This window comes from Plectrocnemia conspersa, unplaced genomic scaffold, assembly GCF_051122295.1.
Source record: "Plectrocnemia conspersa isolate PC_06_02 unplaced genomic scaffold, ASM5112229v1 ptg000009l, whole genome shotgun sequence".
Lineage (NCBI taxonomy): Eukaryota > Metazoa > Arthropoda > Insecta > Trichoptera > Polycentropodidae > Plectrocnemia > Plectrocnemia conspersa.
Window position 1 is genome coordinate 2,635,786 of NW_028277173.1, and position 19,626 is coordinate 2,655,411.

At 29.8% G+C, this 19,626-nt stretch overlaps 1 protein-coding gene across 3 annotated transcripts in view; it reads left to right on the top strand.

The window, feature by feature from the left end:
* Positions 1-576: 576 nt before the first annotated feature.
* fus (epithelial splicing regulatory protein fusilli) overlaps positions 577-19,626 on the top strand; it is a 53,547-nt gene continuing 34,497 nt past the window's right edge. For all 3 annotated transcript variants that reach the window (XM_088192840.1, XM_088192841.1, XM_088192839.1), the window contains exons 1-2: positions 577-692; positions 8,095-8,404. In XM_088192840.1, coding sequence (XP_088048966.1) covers positions 8,219-8,404 — 186 coding nt within the window. In that variant the 5' untranslated portion in view covers positions 577-692; positions 8,095-8,218. The remainder of the gene's footprint in view (positions 693-8,094; positions 8,405-19,626) is intronic.

Genomic DNA, 19,626 nt, shown 5'->3' on the forward strand with positions numbered 1-19,626 from the left:
ATGATTCATTATTATTATATAATTAAAATTTTGATGATTGCGCTTTTTTAAAATTTAATCAATTTAGGTTAAGTTAGGTAGTTGTTAATTGTGATCACCCCGTTATAACGCACTGGGCTGACGTAATATTGCAACGGCAGATTTGTAATAAACAAATATAAATACTTAGATAACAGAATATGTAAAATTAATGTTATAAATAAACTTATGATTGTATACGCCTCCCCTATTTTGGACTACATACTTAATCAGGGAAGATATGCATAAATTGAACAAAATATCTTGCAACAAATGACTACAAATATATAATATACAATTTTTTCCTAATAAAATAAAAATACCAAGTAAATGTATTTATGCACAAGAAACTGATATATAAAATATTTTTTTCAGAATCATTGGTTTTGTGATTTTTAAAACCTCAACTCATTCGATCGTATATAACGGGCGTGAAGCTACAAAAACCACCTTTACCAGGTGAGTATTTTTTACCTGTGGTAAATTCGCGCTCTCGCTCTTCCGACGAATGGCAACGAAGCTGTGTACCCCACCTGGCAAGTTACTAGTTGCTTACCTGGGCTCATTCTGTGGCCAACCGCTAGGCGCGCCACGTCCAAACCGGACTGCAAACAAACCGTGAACCTAAGTGTCCAAGAACTATCCAGGACAGCCCAGAACAACCCTTCGACAAAGTGAGTACAGCCCAATCCTCTAATTAAGTGAAAACAAATAGAATTGCATCTAAAAACATACGCCATTTCGCGTCGCAATGAATGGGGGCCGTAACGGGCGCGATTCGGCCACGCGGACCAAATTTATCCAAAAAACTAACCCAAAACCCTTTTAGTTTTTAAAGTCCAGTTGGAGTCATTGTATCAAAAGCGTACTGAACTATTTTTTTTAAGTTCTGCAATATTATATCTACTTCAAAATTGCTTTTTAGTGCTAAAAATGTAGACAAATCGAAGCCCAGAATTGCATGAATGTAGAATTCGAAGCAAGACCGGTTTATTTGATCTTTTGTGTATATTATTCTTAAGACTTGGCGAAAATCGAGTTACAGTGTCAAATGCCCTGTTTCTGTAGCATAAATGTGTCATAGAATGTTTGTGTTAATTCATTAATATTTAAATAATATATAAAAAATAATGCAGCTGTTAAAAAAATTACATTTTTTTGTAAGTGTCTTTACTGTCTAAATAAGCAAAATGAAAATAATATTAATGAAAAAAGTTTTGAGCGTCATATTTCTGTAAATGTAAAAGATTATCGTAAATTTTATACAGGTAATAATATAAAATGTGTTCTTATCATAGTTTTATGTTTGAAGCAGTGAAACATTGAAAGGTTTCCGGCCATTTAAATCAGGTAGAAATAATACAAAAGGTCTTGGTCTCAATCCATTCTCAGTAGTTTATCGCAAAAATATTGTCCCAAAAAGTTTTTATGTATTTTTTTATAATTTATTTCATAACAGTAATAACTGTCATTGGCGTTACATTGCAAAAAAGTTTAAGCATCACAGACATAAATAATCATAGGCAAAAATGCAGCAAAACAGCGTCGTCACAACCTGTATGTACGCATCAAAGTTCAACAGTCATTTTACCTGTCATGGCCGACGGTCGTCAATTGTTTAAATTAAATTTATAATGTATACAATAGAACATGTAAATTTTGTGTATATTTGTGTGTTTACAGTATATTTTATTGGGTTATTCCATATTTTAAATAAATACTGCTTCTGAATTTCTGATTAATATTTATACCAATAGTAATTAAATTGATTAAATTTGTATTATGTTACATAATGAATTAATTTCAAGATTTATAATAATAAATAAAATTTTATTACTATTACATCACTTCTCAGAAGTCAAAAATCCAAGTCGAAACGCTCGTTTATTGCTTTTGACATTTTTTATTGCTTTTAACGTGAATTTTTGCCTTCTGAGAAGTAATACTTGTTTTTGCGCTCTTCTGCTGACCAAAATTCTGTTTGAATATTTTCTGATCGGCCGTCTTATATTAAAAGTCCATAGTAATATCGGTAAGGATAGCTATCATATTTTTAAAACATAGTGTAATATCGAAATGCAGACAAACTGGAGCAATATGTGAGATGCGATGATTCCGCTTATTTCCCACTGAGAGATAAGTTGGCTTAGTTGTATTTTGGACAATTGACCTAATAAAATTTCTGAAACAATAATTAGTTTAAAACTTCCATTAGGTTCGGTTTGGGTTTGAACAGCAAATGGACGTTTCGCAACTGTCAAATTGAGCTTAATAGATATTTTAGAGCAAGATATTAGCGCATATCAGTTAAATTATATTTTTGCTAGTTTAAATATATATTTACTGGTAAAAATGTATTTGGACTTGATTAGTGAATATTACTATACATAGAAAAGTTGCAACAATATAATTGTACTAGCACCTGCCAGATAATTTATATTTCCAGTGCTAAAAATATATATATATATATATATATATATATCCACTGGTGAAATTGTATTCAGATATGACTGTACTGAAATGAGATATTTAAAAAAATATTTTCGGGATAGATTTGAGACTGTTTTTTCTAGATTTTCTCTTAGGAATAAGCACATGAAACTGAATGTATTATTTATTTATTTTGCTGCATTAAATCTAGTTGTCTAATTACCGATAATACAATATATAGAAACATCGAATTAATTTATTAATTCAGCTGGTGTTATTTTTGATTTTTCCTTATTTCTTTGCTTCTTCCTTAAGTACTCGATCTGAATTTTCAGATCGAATACCTAAATTTACTGCTACTAATTTATATTCGTTGAATAATTTCTCTCGTCTCTAATATTTTTTAAACGTATTTTTCAAAGTGGGTGCTTTTGAAGGCAATGTTCCGCTTCTTTTATTTCTTGAATGTATAAAAAGGGCTCAAGGAACTTATACCTGAAATACATTAGCACATACATCTCAAACAACTGTAGTTTAATTCAGATTCATTATTTGGGGTTGATTTTTATTTTTTTATAAATATATTCTTGCTGTGATTTTTACCAGATCTTTAACCTAGTTTTGCTTCCCTATGATAAATATGATTCATTAAGCTAAACATAATTTATATGAAAATCTATTTAAATTTATTAGCTTTTTTTAATAATATTCTCAAAATACAATTTTACATGCATTGATTATAAAATACTATGTAAATTACATTTTATTAATGAACCTAAATTTATTTTATAAAAAATGCTTTAAATTCATCAATATATTTTTTTGTATTGTACTCAAAAATAATTTTTATTTGCATTAGTAATAATTGATTATAATATGTATACTATCTTATTAAATAACTCTAACTCACAACTGTTTTGGTTCTGTATGATAATCATGATTTATTGATCTAAAAATAATTGATATAAAAATCGTTTTAATATACAATATAATAAAAAAACATTTTTAATTTTATTGATTATAATTGTATATAAAATTCTATGCCTTCAAGTATACTATAATTCACCTCGTGTTTGGTTCTGTATTAAAATTGTGTTGTTAAACTAAATTAAAACTATAAAAATGCTTTATATTAAACAATATATTTTTTTAATATACTCAAAAATCATTTTTAATTGCATTGATTATAATTAATTATAAAATGTTATGACGTAAAGTACATTTTTAATTCGCTTAGTTTTACGCTCTGCATTTTAATTATATGTTATTAAACTATAAAAAATGCTTTAAATTGATAAATATATTTTATTAAAATAATTAAAAAATCATTTTTCATAAAATATTATGTCGTAATATACATTTTTTAACTTATTAAGTTTATGGCTCAGTATTTTAATTAATATTTATTGAACTAAAATCAATTTATATGAAAATCGCAGTTTGTTTTAATGTTATGGATCATTCTATGACGTGAAGTACATTTATAATTCGCTTAGTTTTTGGTTCTGCGTTTAAATTATGTTATTAAACAAAATGAAAACTACAAAAAATAATTTAAATTGATAAATATATTTGTTTTAATGAACACAAAAACATTTTTACTGCATTTTTATAATTTATTTTAAATATTATACTATGTTGTACAAAGAGTTTTTGGCTCTGTATTATAAATATGATTATCGAATTACAAATGATTTATTAAAAAAATCGCTCTGTTTTAATAAAAAAATCATTTTTTAATTGTAATGATTATGAAATTCCATGACATAAAGCTCTGTATTAAAATTGTGTTCATAAACTAAACGAAAACTATAAAAATACTTTTAATTGATCATTATATTATTTTAATATACACAAACTTTAAAAATCTTAGATTTTGGCTCTACATAATAATTATGTGTTATTAAAATAAATAAAATGTTTTTTTTTTTTTTTTAAATATTGATCAACTTAAACAACAAATTATAATGTGCCCAAAAATCATATTTATTTGCATTGGTAATAATTGATTATGATATACTATGATGAAAAAAAAACATTTTTAAGTTCTATAATTTTAATAAACTAAACTAAAAATATTTTTTATTTAAAATCGTTTTAAATTAATCAGTTTATTTCAATAATAAATTATATATAAAAGCTTGTATCGTACATAAATGATTATAAAATACTATGATTTAAAGTAGTTTTTGGCTCTACGTTAAAAACTAAATGCTTTAAAATGATCAATATATTTATTGTAATATACTAAAAAATCACTTCGAATTGCATTGATATGAAATACTTTGGTGCTATGTACATTTTTGAGTTTTTGGCTCTGTATTATATTTATGATTTATTAAACTAAAAAGTATTCATATAAAAAAATCACTTTAAATAGATCAGTTTATTTTAATAATATACTTTAAAAGTAATTTTAATTGCATTGATTATATTTAAATAATTATAATACGATGTAAAGTATATATTTAACCCATTGAGTTTTTGGTTCTGTGTTATATTTTTTTTTATGAAAAATCGTTTTTAATTTATCAATTTATTTAATAATATACTCAAAAATATTTTAATTGCTTTGATTATAAAAAAAATTGATGCAAAGTACATTTTTAACTCACTGAATTTTTGGTTCTGTGTTTTTTATTGTAATTTATGAAATTCAGTTTATTAGGTAATATTAAAAAAAAAATATATCCTTTGATGAGGGACTTTTTTCACAAGATTATATTATACTTTTATTTAAAGTACATTTATAAATATGCCAAATTTTAATTTGTTGTGTTTCTAATATCCTATTTTTTAATATTTTAGCTAGAATATGCATTTTTTGCTAATTGTTTCTTGTATCTAGAGACTATATTTCACTAGGAAAAGTACATAGAAAATATTTTACTAAAATGGTGAAATTTGTAAATAAATCTGAACAGCACTATATAGTTTTTCTTAGAAGTACAGGCAGGTGAGATTGTTACTATAGCTCCTTAGAATTCTAGAAAACCTATTATAGCCTCAAATAAACAATACGTGATGGTAGTAGCATACATGTGTTTTTCGCGAGTTTCATTGTGTGCACATGAGATTTGCACGTAAATAATGGCATAAGTCCATAACTAGACTATTCTCATGTATCATAGTCGAATGTTTTCACAAGAAATCAACACCGCACTTCCATTTTTTGCCTTTTTCTAGTATTTTAGCGTTGTTTTCCTCGAGCGGCATTCTTGTGTCGTAGAAGCAGATAGAGGAGTATCATAGGTAAACGAGTTTGGCAACTGGATTTTTTTCCGGCACCAATAGCGCCTAAAATGTCTAACGCTTTGAAACCTCGTGGCACGAGTGGTAGGCCATTGAAGCGAGTTGAAGCATAGGATGAACTGAAATGAGATAATCCAGCCATTCATTTAACGGGACTTTGGGAAATGACGTAGCGCCGTAGAACCGTTTGCCACATGTTACCTGCAATCTCCGATCTACCTGCGTTTTGGGCGCGGTGCGATTTTTCGAATTGCTTAAATTCCAATAAACGGCCTCAGAGATGTTCTTTGTAGAAAAATATAGTTCGATGACAGTTTTTGGAGGTTTTTTTAAACACGCACACACGGTCAATCGCACGATGGCGATTTCGCAAATTTAATGAGTCGACTTTCTAAAATGCCGCACTTTAATTCAGGTGATTTCACTCATACAAACGTGCGTGCGAATGTACGTATGTTTATAACATACATAATTTGTACGATATACAAATCCGCAGCTACAGGGCAGTGCCCAGGTAAATTCCTGAGTGTGAAATGTTTTTCTCGACTAATAAATACTTGTAGATTAGATAAATAGAGTAAAGCTTGGTACTCTTCTTTTAAATGCACGTTTAATTTGCAACAAGTATATTTTACTCTTTCCAATGTCTCGACTACATAAAGCCTTCGTCGATATGGTGATATTCCGATCTCTACACACGCTTCGATATCACTTTTGGATACCCCAAATCAACTTTATATTTCCGGTTCACATTCACCATTATTGAACAGAGTTATTCAAAGATCATCAATGTATCCAAAATATTATTATTGTTTCATTCAATTTGGTCCAACAATGTTTCCCTTAACACGTATCGCGCCGGTGACTGCCATCAATTGTTACCAATGCGCCATGGCGATCATATGTGACTGCCAATAATTAATTGGAATACTCTGGAGTCAAGTTATATTTTCACTAATAAAAATATATTTTTTTGGTGAATACATTTTCACCGATACACATATATATCTACTATAGTCTATTTATTTTCAAGAGTCAGTGCGCAAGAACATTGTTTAACGCGTAATCATAACATGCTTTTAAATTTCTGCCCTGTGATTGGTCGTTCGCCGTAAGATCAATCGTTTCATTGAGAACGACCAATCACAAGGCAGAAATTTAAGAGCACATTTTGATTACGAGTTAAACAATGTTCTTGCGCACTGACTCTTGAAAATAAATAGACTATAGTTAAAATATAATTTAATTGATAGGCGCTAGTAAAATTATGTGCTGCTGATATTTGCTGCTCAAAATTATACTTAGCCTAAATGTATGCCCCCCGAGAGGGGACAAATTCACAGGGCCCGTTCTCTTTGAGGGGTCCAACTCTGAAAAAATCATAGCAAGAATATATTTATAAAAAAAGCAAAAAGCGACCTCAAATAATGAATCTGAACCAAACTACAGTTGTTTGAGATGTAGCTATATATTGACGTATATAGTTCTTTTAGCTCTTTTTATACATATTATACAAAAAATAAAAGGAGCGGAACATTGCCTTCAAAATCATCTACTTTCTAGAGCTTAGTGGTTGTTGATTGTGTTGACATTGTCGTAACGCATTTAGCTATCGCTTCTCATGCAATGACAGATTTACAATTATTAAATGTACACAATTTTTTTATAATTATACTCAGTAAATCCAATATAGCTACCTGTATATCAGATGTTTGCCATATGTAATAAATAGCATCATTTTTGGTATTATCTAACTGATCTTTAATGAAAGTCATTACCAAGTTAATTAAGACTGCTACGATCAAACCATGTAAGAGCAATCTGGTAATTTAATTAATTATCAGATTGGATGAACATTAGCATATTTTGTTGAGAGAATAATTTATAGTTCGCCTTAGGCATCAAAAATCCTTAAACCGGCTCTGCCTCTGCATATGTGTAAGCATATTTCTATAACTGCGTAACGGTATAAAATATTAAAGTCAATAAAAAAACATTAATAACGCATCCCGTTCATGTTTCTTAGCTTAATTGCCGTAACCGACTATCTTTTCGAGAGAGCTCCAACTGAAACGCTACACGATAAGCATTGCACTATGCTTATTTTTAACAACAGAAAATTCAAACAGACACAGACTTATCATTAGATAATGACTGTCTTATCAGAGAGTTTTATAAATACAGATTTATATTTTAAGCAAATTAATTTTCAAACCTAACCTAACATTACAACTCTCTAATGGCAGTATCCAGCTTCTTAATACGGTGTCATTGTACGCTGATCTGTATTGTCTATGCCCATGTTTAAACTATATGCATTGTTTGGTTAGTCTTTACCAATTTCTTTGTGTTTTCTACAACAAATAATGATAACTTAAAATGTTTATTTTTCAGGTGACATCAGATTGAAGACAATCGAAGAAGAAGAAAAGGGTGCTTGTGCAAGTTTATAGTCCTAACATCGCAGTGTCTTTTTGGCAGCGATAATCGTTGTGTGTGTATGCGGTGACGACGGGTTATGATAGATGGCATGAGGGGTGATGTCCTCCATCGAGTGGAAGGTGGCATGATCGGTCGTGAGATGGCCGGACACGCGTGCGCAGTGTGGGTGGCCACCGCTGGACAGCAAGGGCTAGCCCTGGGCAGCGATGAGCAACCTTTGGTGCTGCTCGCCTTCGTCGTCATCGACGTGTCGGCGAATAAGGTGAGTCAAAATCTAAGCCTTACCACCACTTATACTGCTCTAAGAGCAGTAAATTTAAGTCCAAATCTCGATATGTAAGCTTCCTCCATGGACAATGATAGCTCAATTAAAAATTCTTTGCATAATTTTATGAAACAAAAGCTTTATTTATGAATGAGGGTATACATATTTTTTAAATTTAATCTGAGGTACACGCTTGTAAAAACGTGATTTATTCCATGTTAAAATCTGTATTGGAAATCGCAAGCTGTAAGTCATCTTCTGTACATGTCACACGTTATCCTCGTTATCCGGCAGAGAGAGTACGCGATCTGCGTCGCGTCGCTTGGCACTCCATCTGGCTATTAGAACAGTCTCCTGTTCGCCCTGCTACCGTCACAGAAATGAATATAAATTTTATTAATATAATTGTTTTTTGGCAAAAAATCATCTAATTTTGTTACCTCAAAAAAGAGTCTCCCGACCTTATTCTTATGATTCCGTTCCTTATTCTTGGCCGTTACTGCCATTACACAAGCCATACAGCTCCTCAATGAGGGTGCTTTCGGCGTTATCTATGAGGAGATGGAACGATTTATGTGGGATAGTACTAATATATTTTAGTTTTACACTATTCTCATTTAAAAAACTTAATCAAACATGTCAGTGAATGTTTGGGCATAATATGTACATATAGATATGATCTATTTCATATTGATTCCTTGATAAATGCTGGTAAAATTTAATAAATAAATAAAAAAATATGCTTGCTTGGTGAGGAGTAACGCTAGTCCAAGTAAAATATGAATATAATTTACATTTACATTTTTATATCAGTTAAAGGGCAGTTTTTTCGGACTAATAATATGAAATGCCGTCGTCGTTTTTCGTAAAACGAAATTATTATATTATTGAATAAATTTAATTCTGAGCTTTGGTCCTGAAGTAAAAAACATTTTTATTTTATATACTTAAATATTAGCCTGCGCTTAGTAAAATTTAATTTTCTTATTTAAAAAAAAATGTTTTTTTAAATGAAAAGTATTTTTTTAAATAACAAATTTATTCTATAAACTAATCTGCATCGACAGATACAACTCTATTGCATCGATCAGGCAAGTTTTTAATCCCACTTTTATAATAACTGGCTGTGATTTAAAATATTCAGAAAAGAACGTTTTAAGTTTTTTACCATATAAATTATGTTGTAGAGACCCACTTTACTAAATGGTTAAATAAAAAAAAACACATTTTTGTTATTTTTTTAATATTTCGAAATAAAGTCTAAATTTTGGTAAGTCAATCAGACATAATGAATACTTACAAGTAAGTATTAACCACCAGACTTTTGAGTCAGGGAAGTGGTGGCATCTGTATAATTAATTATAAATAATTATGTATAATTCATAATCAATAAATGTCACTTTGCAGCTGTGTCTTTTTTTTTAATATTAGCACCTTTTTATAAATAAAAATTTGAGTTTGCTGCCCTGGCTCGAACCCGCGGCCTCTGAATTGCCAGTTTAGACCTTTCGGATTACGCTTCCGACCTTTTATATCCTTCTCAAACTAGCAAAGTAGTGTTAAATATTAAATTACCAAGAATTCTAAAGTTTAGCATCGCAACACAATTATATTATTTATTTTAAGTGCAATTTTTTTTATATAGTATTATAAAAATTTTAAGCGATGTTAAAAATGTACTATCTTAACATTGAAAGACCAAGAAATGTGATATATGATTTAAAATATAAACTAAAAAATATGACTTAGTGGATTTTTGCATTACGACTAAATAGTGTGTATCTATTTTTTATTATTAAAAGTCATTTAATGCTATGAAAGTCGCAATTTATTTATTAACTACTTGTGGGTTGCAGAAATATATACGCGTGGGTCATCGGTGGTCGACCCAACATTTTAATTCATATCCAAAACTTTTGTCTGATGAATCAAACTCAGTACTGATTTATCAGTGCAATGATTGGTTACTAAAATAACACTAAAACGCCTCTCTTTTTCTAGAATATGTTCAAGTAAAAAACGGTAAAACATCAACATTTCTTTCGATACCCAAATATCATTAACTTTTTCATGCACCTCAATTCTTTCGAGTCTCCGTTACGTTGTGTAGCGGAGCGGAATTTGCGGTTTCTCCAAAGGTGGTCAAGTTCTTTCAAATAGTAATCTTAAACGGCATTGAATAACTTACGTATTCTACTATAAAACGCTGGAAAATTCTGCATGTCACGGTCTCAAATCAAAGCTCAAAATTATAATGTCATATGTAGCGCGCACAAACATAAATGGCGTTCTGAATCCATTATCGCCAAGGTCTTACCTGTTGAAAAATAGCCACATATACTATGAAAAGTAATAGAAAGTTATATTTTAACAAAAAAATATACCTCCTGAAATCAGGAGCTCGTGCTATTTTTTATTATTTCATAACGTAATTTATAGTGACGAAAGATGATCTAGAATTGCGTGACATCAGCAACCAGTTCTAATCACTATTTAATAGTGGAATTATGGTAATTAAAAATGAGACTATAAAAAATATAATACCCGCACTATTAACCTAGAATTATTATTTGCAATTTTTAATCGCTTCATATAAATTAAATTGTATACGTTAAAAATAAAAGTTATTCTACATTTCCCTCGAGATATTTTGACTGCTTATCTGTAGAGATTTATCTAATAACTGTTCACAGGAGATTCTGGTTATGGTATTGTCAAGTTCATCGGTATATAAAGGCTCTCTTAAATAATAAATAAACTCTTGCTCGCATAGACGTATTTCTTCTTCAGATAACGCCTCCACAATGTTAGTTGTAGAGTCCCATAAACTTGAATCACCTTCCTGAATGGTCTTAGAACCGGCAATTAATAATGATGCCGGATAATCACTAGGATGTGAAGTTGCTGCTGCCATTTTTCATATCGAACCACTACCTATTTGCCTGCTCAATGCGTTCAACTTTAATTAACTTATATATTCATATACCGTCAGCTGAATAGTGTGCCACGCAACCTATGGTAGTGAAGCCAGGATTGCGTGTAGCTGTATCTTTATTCTTAGATTTCCATGTGTACTTTCGATATTTGCGAGTAAATAACGTGGCATCGCGTGAGGGCTAAAGCAAAATTATCTTACTATTGTATATATTATATTACCAGAAAGGAATTTATCTAAGCACGATGGATCAATACTTGGGTTTAAATCCTATTTTTTCAGATTTTATAATGTGGTAGATCTGAATTAATGATTATTTTCTTGGATTTCTCTAATCTCAAGGATGATTTGACTATTGGAGGATAAGGATATTGACTATTAGCTGTAATAATAGACTGATTCCAATCGATCATATCAGATTATGTTTTCATATATGTTCTAATCTATCAAATAAATATCGACTGTAATAAAAAATAAAATAATTTATTAATTTACAGACTTTATATAAAACTAAATCGTCTCACTTATTACTTGTAGATTTACCACATTGTAACGTATTGGGATAACGCCTGTTATGTTACGACAGAGTATTTAAAAAAATGACTAATATCAACTGACTCTCCTCTCAAAAACGAAAATTTCAGGTCTTATTATATATACATATATAAATTAATATTTATTTTAATTACAAGATTTATTTTTATGGTTTTTTCTTATAAATATATAGTACATATTTTTTTGCAAAATTATAGGCCTGTCGTATATTTTAATTTTAGCTACTTTTTAGTGAAACTTGCAATGTCTAATGACTTGTTTAAACATTTTCTATTTTTTCCGGTGATGTACACTCAGTATACATAAAAAAAAAAAAAAAAAAAAATTGGTATAACACGGTTATTACTAAAAAGTAATCATTGTAATGATATTAATTAGCGAAATATAAGTGCTGAAAATGGGTAAATTTATCAGACATTGCAATAACCTGTATACAACCGATTAACTTACCTTGATGCAGTCGTAGCCAAGGCTAGGCATCAGGGTTTTTTAATCCTTAAATATGAATGAGTATATGCCATATATATTTATTTAAAACAAATCCCATACTTGTATAATAAAAATACAATAATAGTTTGACATCATGAAAAAAACCCACAAATAATATAAAAGTTAAATTGATATTTCAATCATATGCGCTAAATATACTAATTTTTGATATGTTTGGTAAGTTGACATGCTTTTTTTGTTTGGTACAGGCAAAATCTGCAATTTATCAACTGCACTCAAAATGCTAATGACGTGTATGCTGATGATATACGATTAGTATCGGGTGATATTTGATTGTAGTATGATAGCACCGTTTCTAAAATATCTTGTTGCCTTTGATGGAATTTTGCTGTATTTTTCTTGTTTTATTTTTAGATTTTGCTAGGTTTAAGTTTAAGTTCTCTTTTGAAATACTTACTTTTTGCTATATGCTGTCAAAAATAATTTTATTAAAATTGTTTAAATCTGAGTTGGAGTCCACAGTCTTAGTATATAGAAAATACCCATACAGTAATATATCCAGCTTCTCTATAAATAATCTTAAAGTCCATTTCTTTATTAACCTTACACACAAATATTCACTCTTTATTATACAGTGTATCGACCGCACCTTTTGATCGGCTCTATAATATTTATTTTTGTTACGTCTGATTATTATGTATATTTTAGTAAATATAAAGATATATTTATAGAGATATTTACATGTACACTTATGTACATCATTAGGTCTATTGGCCATTCTATAGGACATTTTTATAGGATAAAAACTATTTATAAGAATAGGGCGAAACAAATTTTTTTATCATTGCATTCTTGGGGGATTTTTTTCCATGTAATGGTTCTAACATCTGGAATGGGTACAGAATTTACCCTGAATAAAAAAAAAATATATAAATAATATTTAAGATGCTTAATTTTTGTGATTAAATATATTGGACAGCAGTGGATTCAATTAGAAAAGTTTTTGTCCAGTAACGCATCGTATTAAATAAAGTAGCTTCTTTATATTAATAAAGACCCAAAATAAACCATTACACTGTGACGCCCAGTCCTTGCATTGGTCAATTGAAAGGTCCAATTCTCTTGCACGACAAACAATTCTCCAAAAATGATTATAAATATTGCCTCATCTACAATTTTTAACAGATTTTAACTTCCTGAAATATTTCGATATAAACTCGAAACAAATACATATTTATATGGAAAGTTATTGAGGATTAAATATATACTATATGTATATACTAAGAGCTTTTTTCCATCTGATAAAATTACAAAATGTTTAAATAATTTGTAATTATAACATACAGATGTAACAGATCGTTCACAATGTGCCTGCAATGGCACAATTTCATTGCTTTGTAAGTAAATATTGACTTTTGAGACGGTAGAGAACGGCAAAGAAATAAAATCGCACCGCCACCGTTGTAGTGTGAACGATCGGTTATGGTTGATGCGCGATCCGATGCTTAATCGCAATACGAATATACTATTAGTGGGCATATTTATTATTGTAGGGAATGCGATTACGGGCTCGCGAGGCGGCCACGGTCTGGCGGCTACAGTGCCGCCACCTGTGCGAAGAGCCCCCATTTCCGGTTACCTGCACACAGCACTTGTTACGTAACAGGTTCCGCAGGTACCGACTCGAGGCCGGGGTCATAAACCGGGGCCCGCCGGCCGAAAACTCTTCGGTCCAAACGCCACCGACGACGACCATGTCTCCCACGCCGCGTCCGTGGGAACGACCTGTGCGATTTTTTTATAACAAAACAAAGATTTAATCATTTGACAAAAAGGTCTTGGGTAACAGCTGTTGGAACGATGATAAACAAACGCCGATTATGCAAAACGAACGTTTGGTCCACATTTGGCCATCTTGCTTTGCACCCTCGAGGTGTATTCGTATTAAAGGTAAATTGCGAAGGTGACACCGTTCGTTAAGAATGTAGTACCTGCTCTAGGGTGACTGACGTATCCAGTCCGTTGATAGGAATGTAATCTATGAGCTTGCAATCAGTAGCTTAACTACGTGGCGCAACACCTCATTTTTAAATGCAAATACATACTCACAATCACTATATTTTTTCGAAATAAAAATACTATCAAAGCAGCACTGGAGCAGCTGTGAGAGCAATTGCTCATAAATTGAAGGTCGTGGGTTCAAACCTCACATGCACCTACATTTTTATTTTTTATTTTATAGATCAAATTTAGTGATATTATTAATAATTAAAATTGCTAGTCAGACTTTGTTGTAAAGGATACAAATAAATACATACAAAATAAATAAATTATTAATCTATTAGTCTCGCAAAATATTGTTATAGAATTTTTCAGTATAGCTATAGTAGTACATTCATTATTTTTGCTTAAGATTTCGATAAAAATATTTCATATACATATATTATTTAAAAATAATACCTATATGTCTCAAGGACATTTGTGAACGCGACAAGTGGCACGTGGCATTTGAAACATTCATTCGCCGAAACGATAAATTTTATCTCAATTACCGGCAAAGTAAACAAATTCTCAGAATTTTAGAAGGCTTGGAATGTTTTGTGGTGAATTTAGGCATGTTACAATGGTATAATTGCAATAATATATTATGACCAGACGACCTAATTTGAGGATTGTTGATTTCCAAAAATGTTGCCCTACTTTGTCCTCATTAAACAAACAATTATAAAAACATTTTTTTGCGCTTCTGTAGCAATTTCTTCTCCTCAAAAAAAGTTTTTGAAAGATGTCCCTCGAACAAAAGTTTCAGAATGACATTTTTATCTACCGCAGCAATTTGTCTTTTGTTCAAATACAAATTCAGAGATGGTTTTTGATTAATTTCCGTGATGACCTTTTTTAGGTCTCATAACAATTCAAGATTTATGTAAAAAATCAAAGTACCCTGTGCATATATAATACTTACATTATAGATTTTTAATATAAATCGTTAGCATGTGTTTGTATAGTTCTTAATATATCATTATATTATTTTTAAATAAGATCTTACATACTATGTATTGTAAAATTTATTACCTATTATTATCTTGCGAATTTTGTAAATAATAAAGTAGTTTTTAAAAAATAAGTCAATCATTTTTCTATAGATTTCGCATATTTTATTATCACATAATGAGTCGAAGTAATTGTAATTTCTGAATATGAGATTAAATAATATATCAAAAATTCCCAGATTCAATATTTTTAATGTAATATCATTGCAATGATGCTTGGATCTTTTTTTATTTATGTTATTTTTTGACAAATATGAATACTTAACTTAATTAACTTATTGCCACATGTTAAAACCCTAAAAAAATCATATGGATCACGGGGATTCCCGGGATTCGATATTATTATATAATAATACAATCCTTGAATTATTTTTTTAATGTTGAATGTAATTTCAGTGCAGTTAATTTTGTGTCCATTTTTTGCACGTATCTATTCTAGATACATATTGATTTTTGGCACATCTTAGAATCATAAAAATCTGAAATAGCTTATATAAATCACAGGAATTCTCGGGATTTAAGGTTATTGTATTAACATCCCAGATTTCTAATTTGAGTGAAATTAATTTTGTGTCCATGTTAAGTTTCCCTGCATATAAAAATACTAGGGATTTTGAAAATACAGAAATTCGAGGTTATATAAAAAAACATTTATATTTTTATATAATTTTGTGTTCATTCTAATAATAATTATGTGTACATATATTATTATGAACTTTTTTATATATTACATACTGTACTGTAATATATATTTTTATTTATAAATGATAATTTAGTCTGTAATTAACTATATTAAATATGTTAGAAATAATTTTTAAAATATCTATTAAATCAAGTACACAATTTTTGGGAAATCCAAATTTAAGCAATTAATATTATTATTTTTTTTTAAATATAAAAAGTATTGCTAACAAGATACAAAATCCTGTCTACGGCATTTTAATTCACGATCAGGTTTTCTTCTCAGTAGAAAAACCACTGAGAGAAAGAACCACAATATGTTTAGCTTTTGATTCGATCAAAATATTATCATTGACCAATAGCAAGTCGTAGTCGATCGAAACCGGTCCCTATTACGAAACTAAAGCTTAATCCACCTGTGGGTTCAGAAATATAAGTTATCCGACGGTCGTTACTTGAATTAAAACAACACTTTATGACCATTTTCAACGTTTACAGTTAAACTGTTTGTGTTATTCTACATAGTTGACGTTAAAAAACCTGTTTGACACAAGCAGTCTTTAACTGTCTTGTTTTAAAGCGTCGTCCACTCATGAAAAATCTTTTTAAAAGAATTTCAGTAATGTTGTACAAGCGCAAGATCGTTAATTTGTGTGCTCGACACCGCCGGATTATTGACTCAACGCTTAGAGAATGTTATATAGCTGTATGATAACTGTAAAGACTGGCACGAAAAAATCTCCGACATGTCGAATAACTGTCGCCGGATCGATAGAAACGCTATCTGAGTCGCCATTTTGCCTTAGATAATAGAACCGATCGCGAAGCGCTCCCATTCGAGCCATATCTTTATTATTTTTGGGCTACTGAAGTATGAAATATGCCTTAAAATAAAATAGTAATTTGATAATAAATAATTTTATAATCATTTCATTGAAATTAAAGTTGACTAATACCATTTGTAATCAACAAATAACTTTCAATATATATGAAGTAATTGACAATGATCAAAACTACTACACTCATCCCTCGATTTATAAAACGATCGAATAGTATTTTAAGGGTTTATAAAGTAAACGATTAGAATCTTCTGTGACATGCATGCACTCCAAAAATCAACTCACGATATGCTGCATGGGCAGTGAGAGAGGTTCCAGATGTAGGTCAAGTGCATGTAGTGGGAGTAAGCCTGATTATTTCATGCGTTTGTACATCGTCGCGCTACACGTGTGAAACAAAAATATGTATGATTTGGAGTATTTAAAAAAATGTTTTTTCCTAACCGCATAAATCAATGAAGAAAAAATACTATCGACAAAGTAGCAAATGAGTAAAAAAAAATTGGAACATTTTTGGCTTCTTTATTTTTTCTTTATGAAAAATTTAAATACATTTAGTTCGTTAGTCAGCATATGACGGATTATGCTGGCTAACAAACTTATCCATATTTATAAGCTCAATTTTTAGAAAAGAAAAAAATACGCCAGTTTTGATAGTTGCATATGTTTAATTATGTTATATTTTCATCATAGAGTATTTTTTCTTTTATTATATTTTTCTGCAGTTGATTTTTTTATTTGTTATTTTTAAGCAATATTATGAATCAACCTAGTCAACAAAAGTCTATTTAAAAACAAATCATAGTGATTTGATCAAAACTACGGCAGTTGTTGTGTCATCAAAAATCACATGTATATATATCTATGTGTATATATAATACATACTTTTTTTCTTTAATTTTCTCAGAAGTTGCGGGTTCGAGCCCCAGCAGCTCATTCGAATTTTTTTTTTTAAAAAATGCGCTGTTATAAAAACCAGGCTCAGCTGGAGTGACATCTAATAATTAAAATTTATGTTACGCATAATAATATAGATATCATCGATTCCCACACTCAGTTTGGACGTTATTGCTTACTTGTAGGTATTCATTATGTCTGATTGACTAACCCAGTTGGTAGAAATTTATCCCGTTGTAACGCATTGGGCTTACATCTGTCAGGTTACAACAGAAGATTTAATAAGAATAAATAAATTAATTAATTAAAAATATACAAATATCCCTTTACCGCACCTTTACACATTTTTCTCAAATTAAATCATTGCTTGTTTTTTTAATCTGCTGAAACCTTTATTTAACAATATTTACAAGTGATTATGTTCCTATAAAAAATCGTATAGACCTTCTTATGATGTACACTAAGTGTACATGTAAATATCTATAAATATATTTATATATTTATTGCAATATACGTAACAAAAATAAATATTTTAGATCTGATCAAAAGGTGCGGTCGATACACTATATAATAAAAAGTATTTGTGTGTAAGGTTGACAAAGAAATGGACTTAAAGATTAATTATAGAGTTGTTAAACAATATTTACCAATAGCACTTTTTCTACAGTGCAACGATTTTTTAAATGGTTGACATTTTTAAACAAGATGGCGTATCAGAATGGTTGATAAATTTAGCTAAATATTTAAAGGGTTATTTTCTCGATTTTTTTTATCGAAATATAATTAAAACTACGGCAATTATCGTATCCTAAAAAAACGTTATATCCCATATACTACGTATGTAGATATACCCATATATATTCATAGTTACATACATACAGTAGACCCCCTAATAACACGGTTAATTGGGAACGTGTTACTTCATGTGTGAGTGAGCCAAAGGAAGAATATCTCACCACAGGTGCCTGATTCGTATGTATGTATTGCAAAAAAATGTATGAGTATTTTATATTCCCCTAACTATATGCACCCAAATATTTTTTATTTACACCCAATTTACCGTGCTATTGGGGGGTCTACTATACATAAAAATACGACAAAAAAGTCAAACTTTTATTTCAATTTATATCGTTAAATATTTTTTAGCTGTAGGTTTTTTCTTCAACCGTGCTACGATTTTTAATGCCCGCCATTTTAAAACAAGATGACGGATCAGACTGATTGACGAACTTAGCTAAAATCTTTTTAGGGTTATTTTTATATATGTACATGTAAACATATACGACAAAATATTAAAAATAAAAACACTTTCGACCTTCCTGGTTTCTTATGTAGTATATTTTATAAGAGTACCGTTATTTTTATTTTGTTTAGCTATCATTTTAAAACAAAATGGCTGATTATGCTAGCTAACGAGGCTATCATTTTAAAACAAGATGGCGGATTAGGCTAGCTTAGCCAAAATATTTGCAAAGTCTGTTTACAAAAATCGTTATATTTCACATATAATACATACAATATGTACACAGCCAAAAATGAAAGATTTTATTATATAAAATATAATATTATACATCACTGTGATATGTTTTATATGTTGCAGTTAATTTATATTTTCACTGGCGTTTCAGTGAAATCATATTCGATATATTTTCACTGGTAGATATGTATGTATATATATTTATACTAACAAAAATGTCTATGAATCTCAATTTGACTGTTGTGAAACATACATTCGTTGTCCAAACCCAAACCTAACCTAAACTTGACACAATGAAAGTTCTTGAACCAAGGTTTGCTTTGATTTTTGTT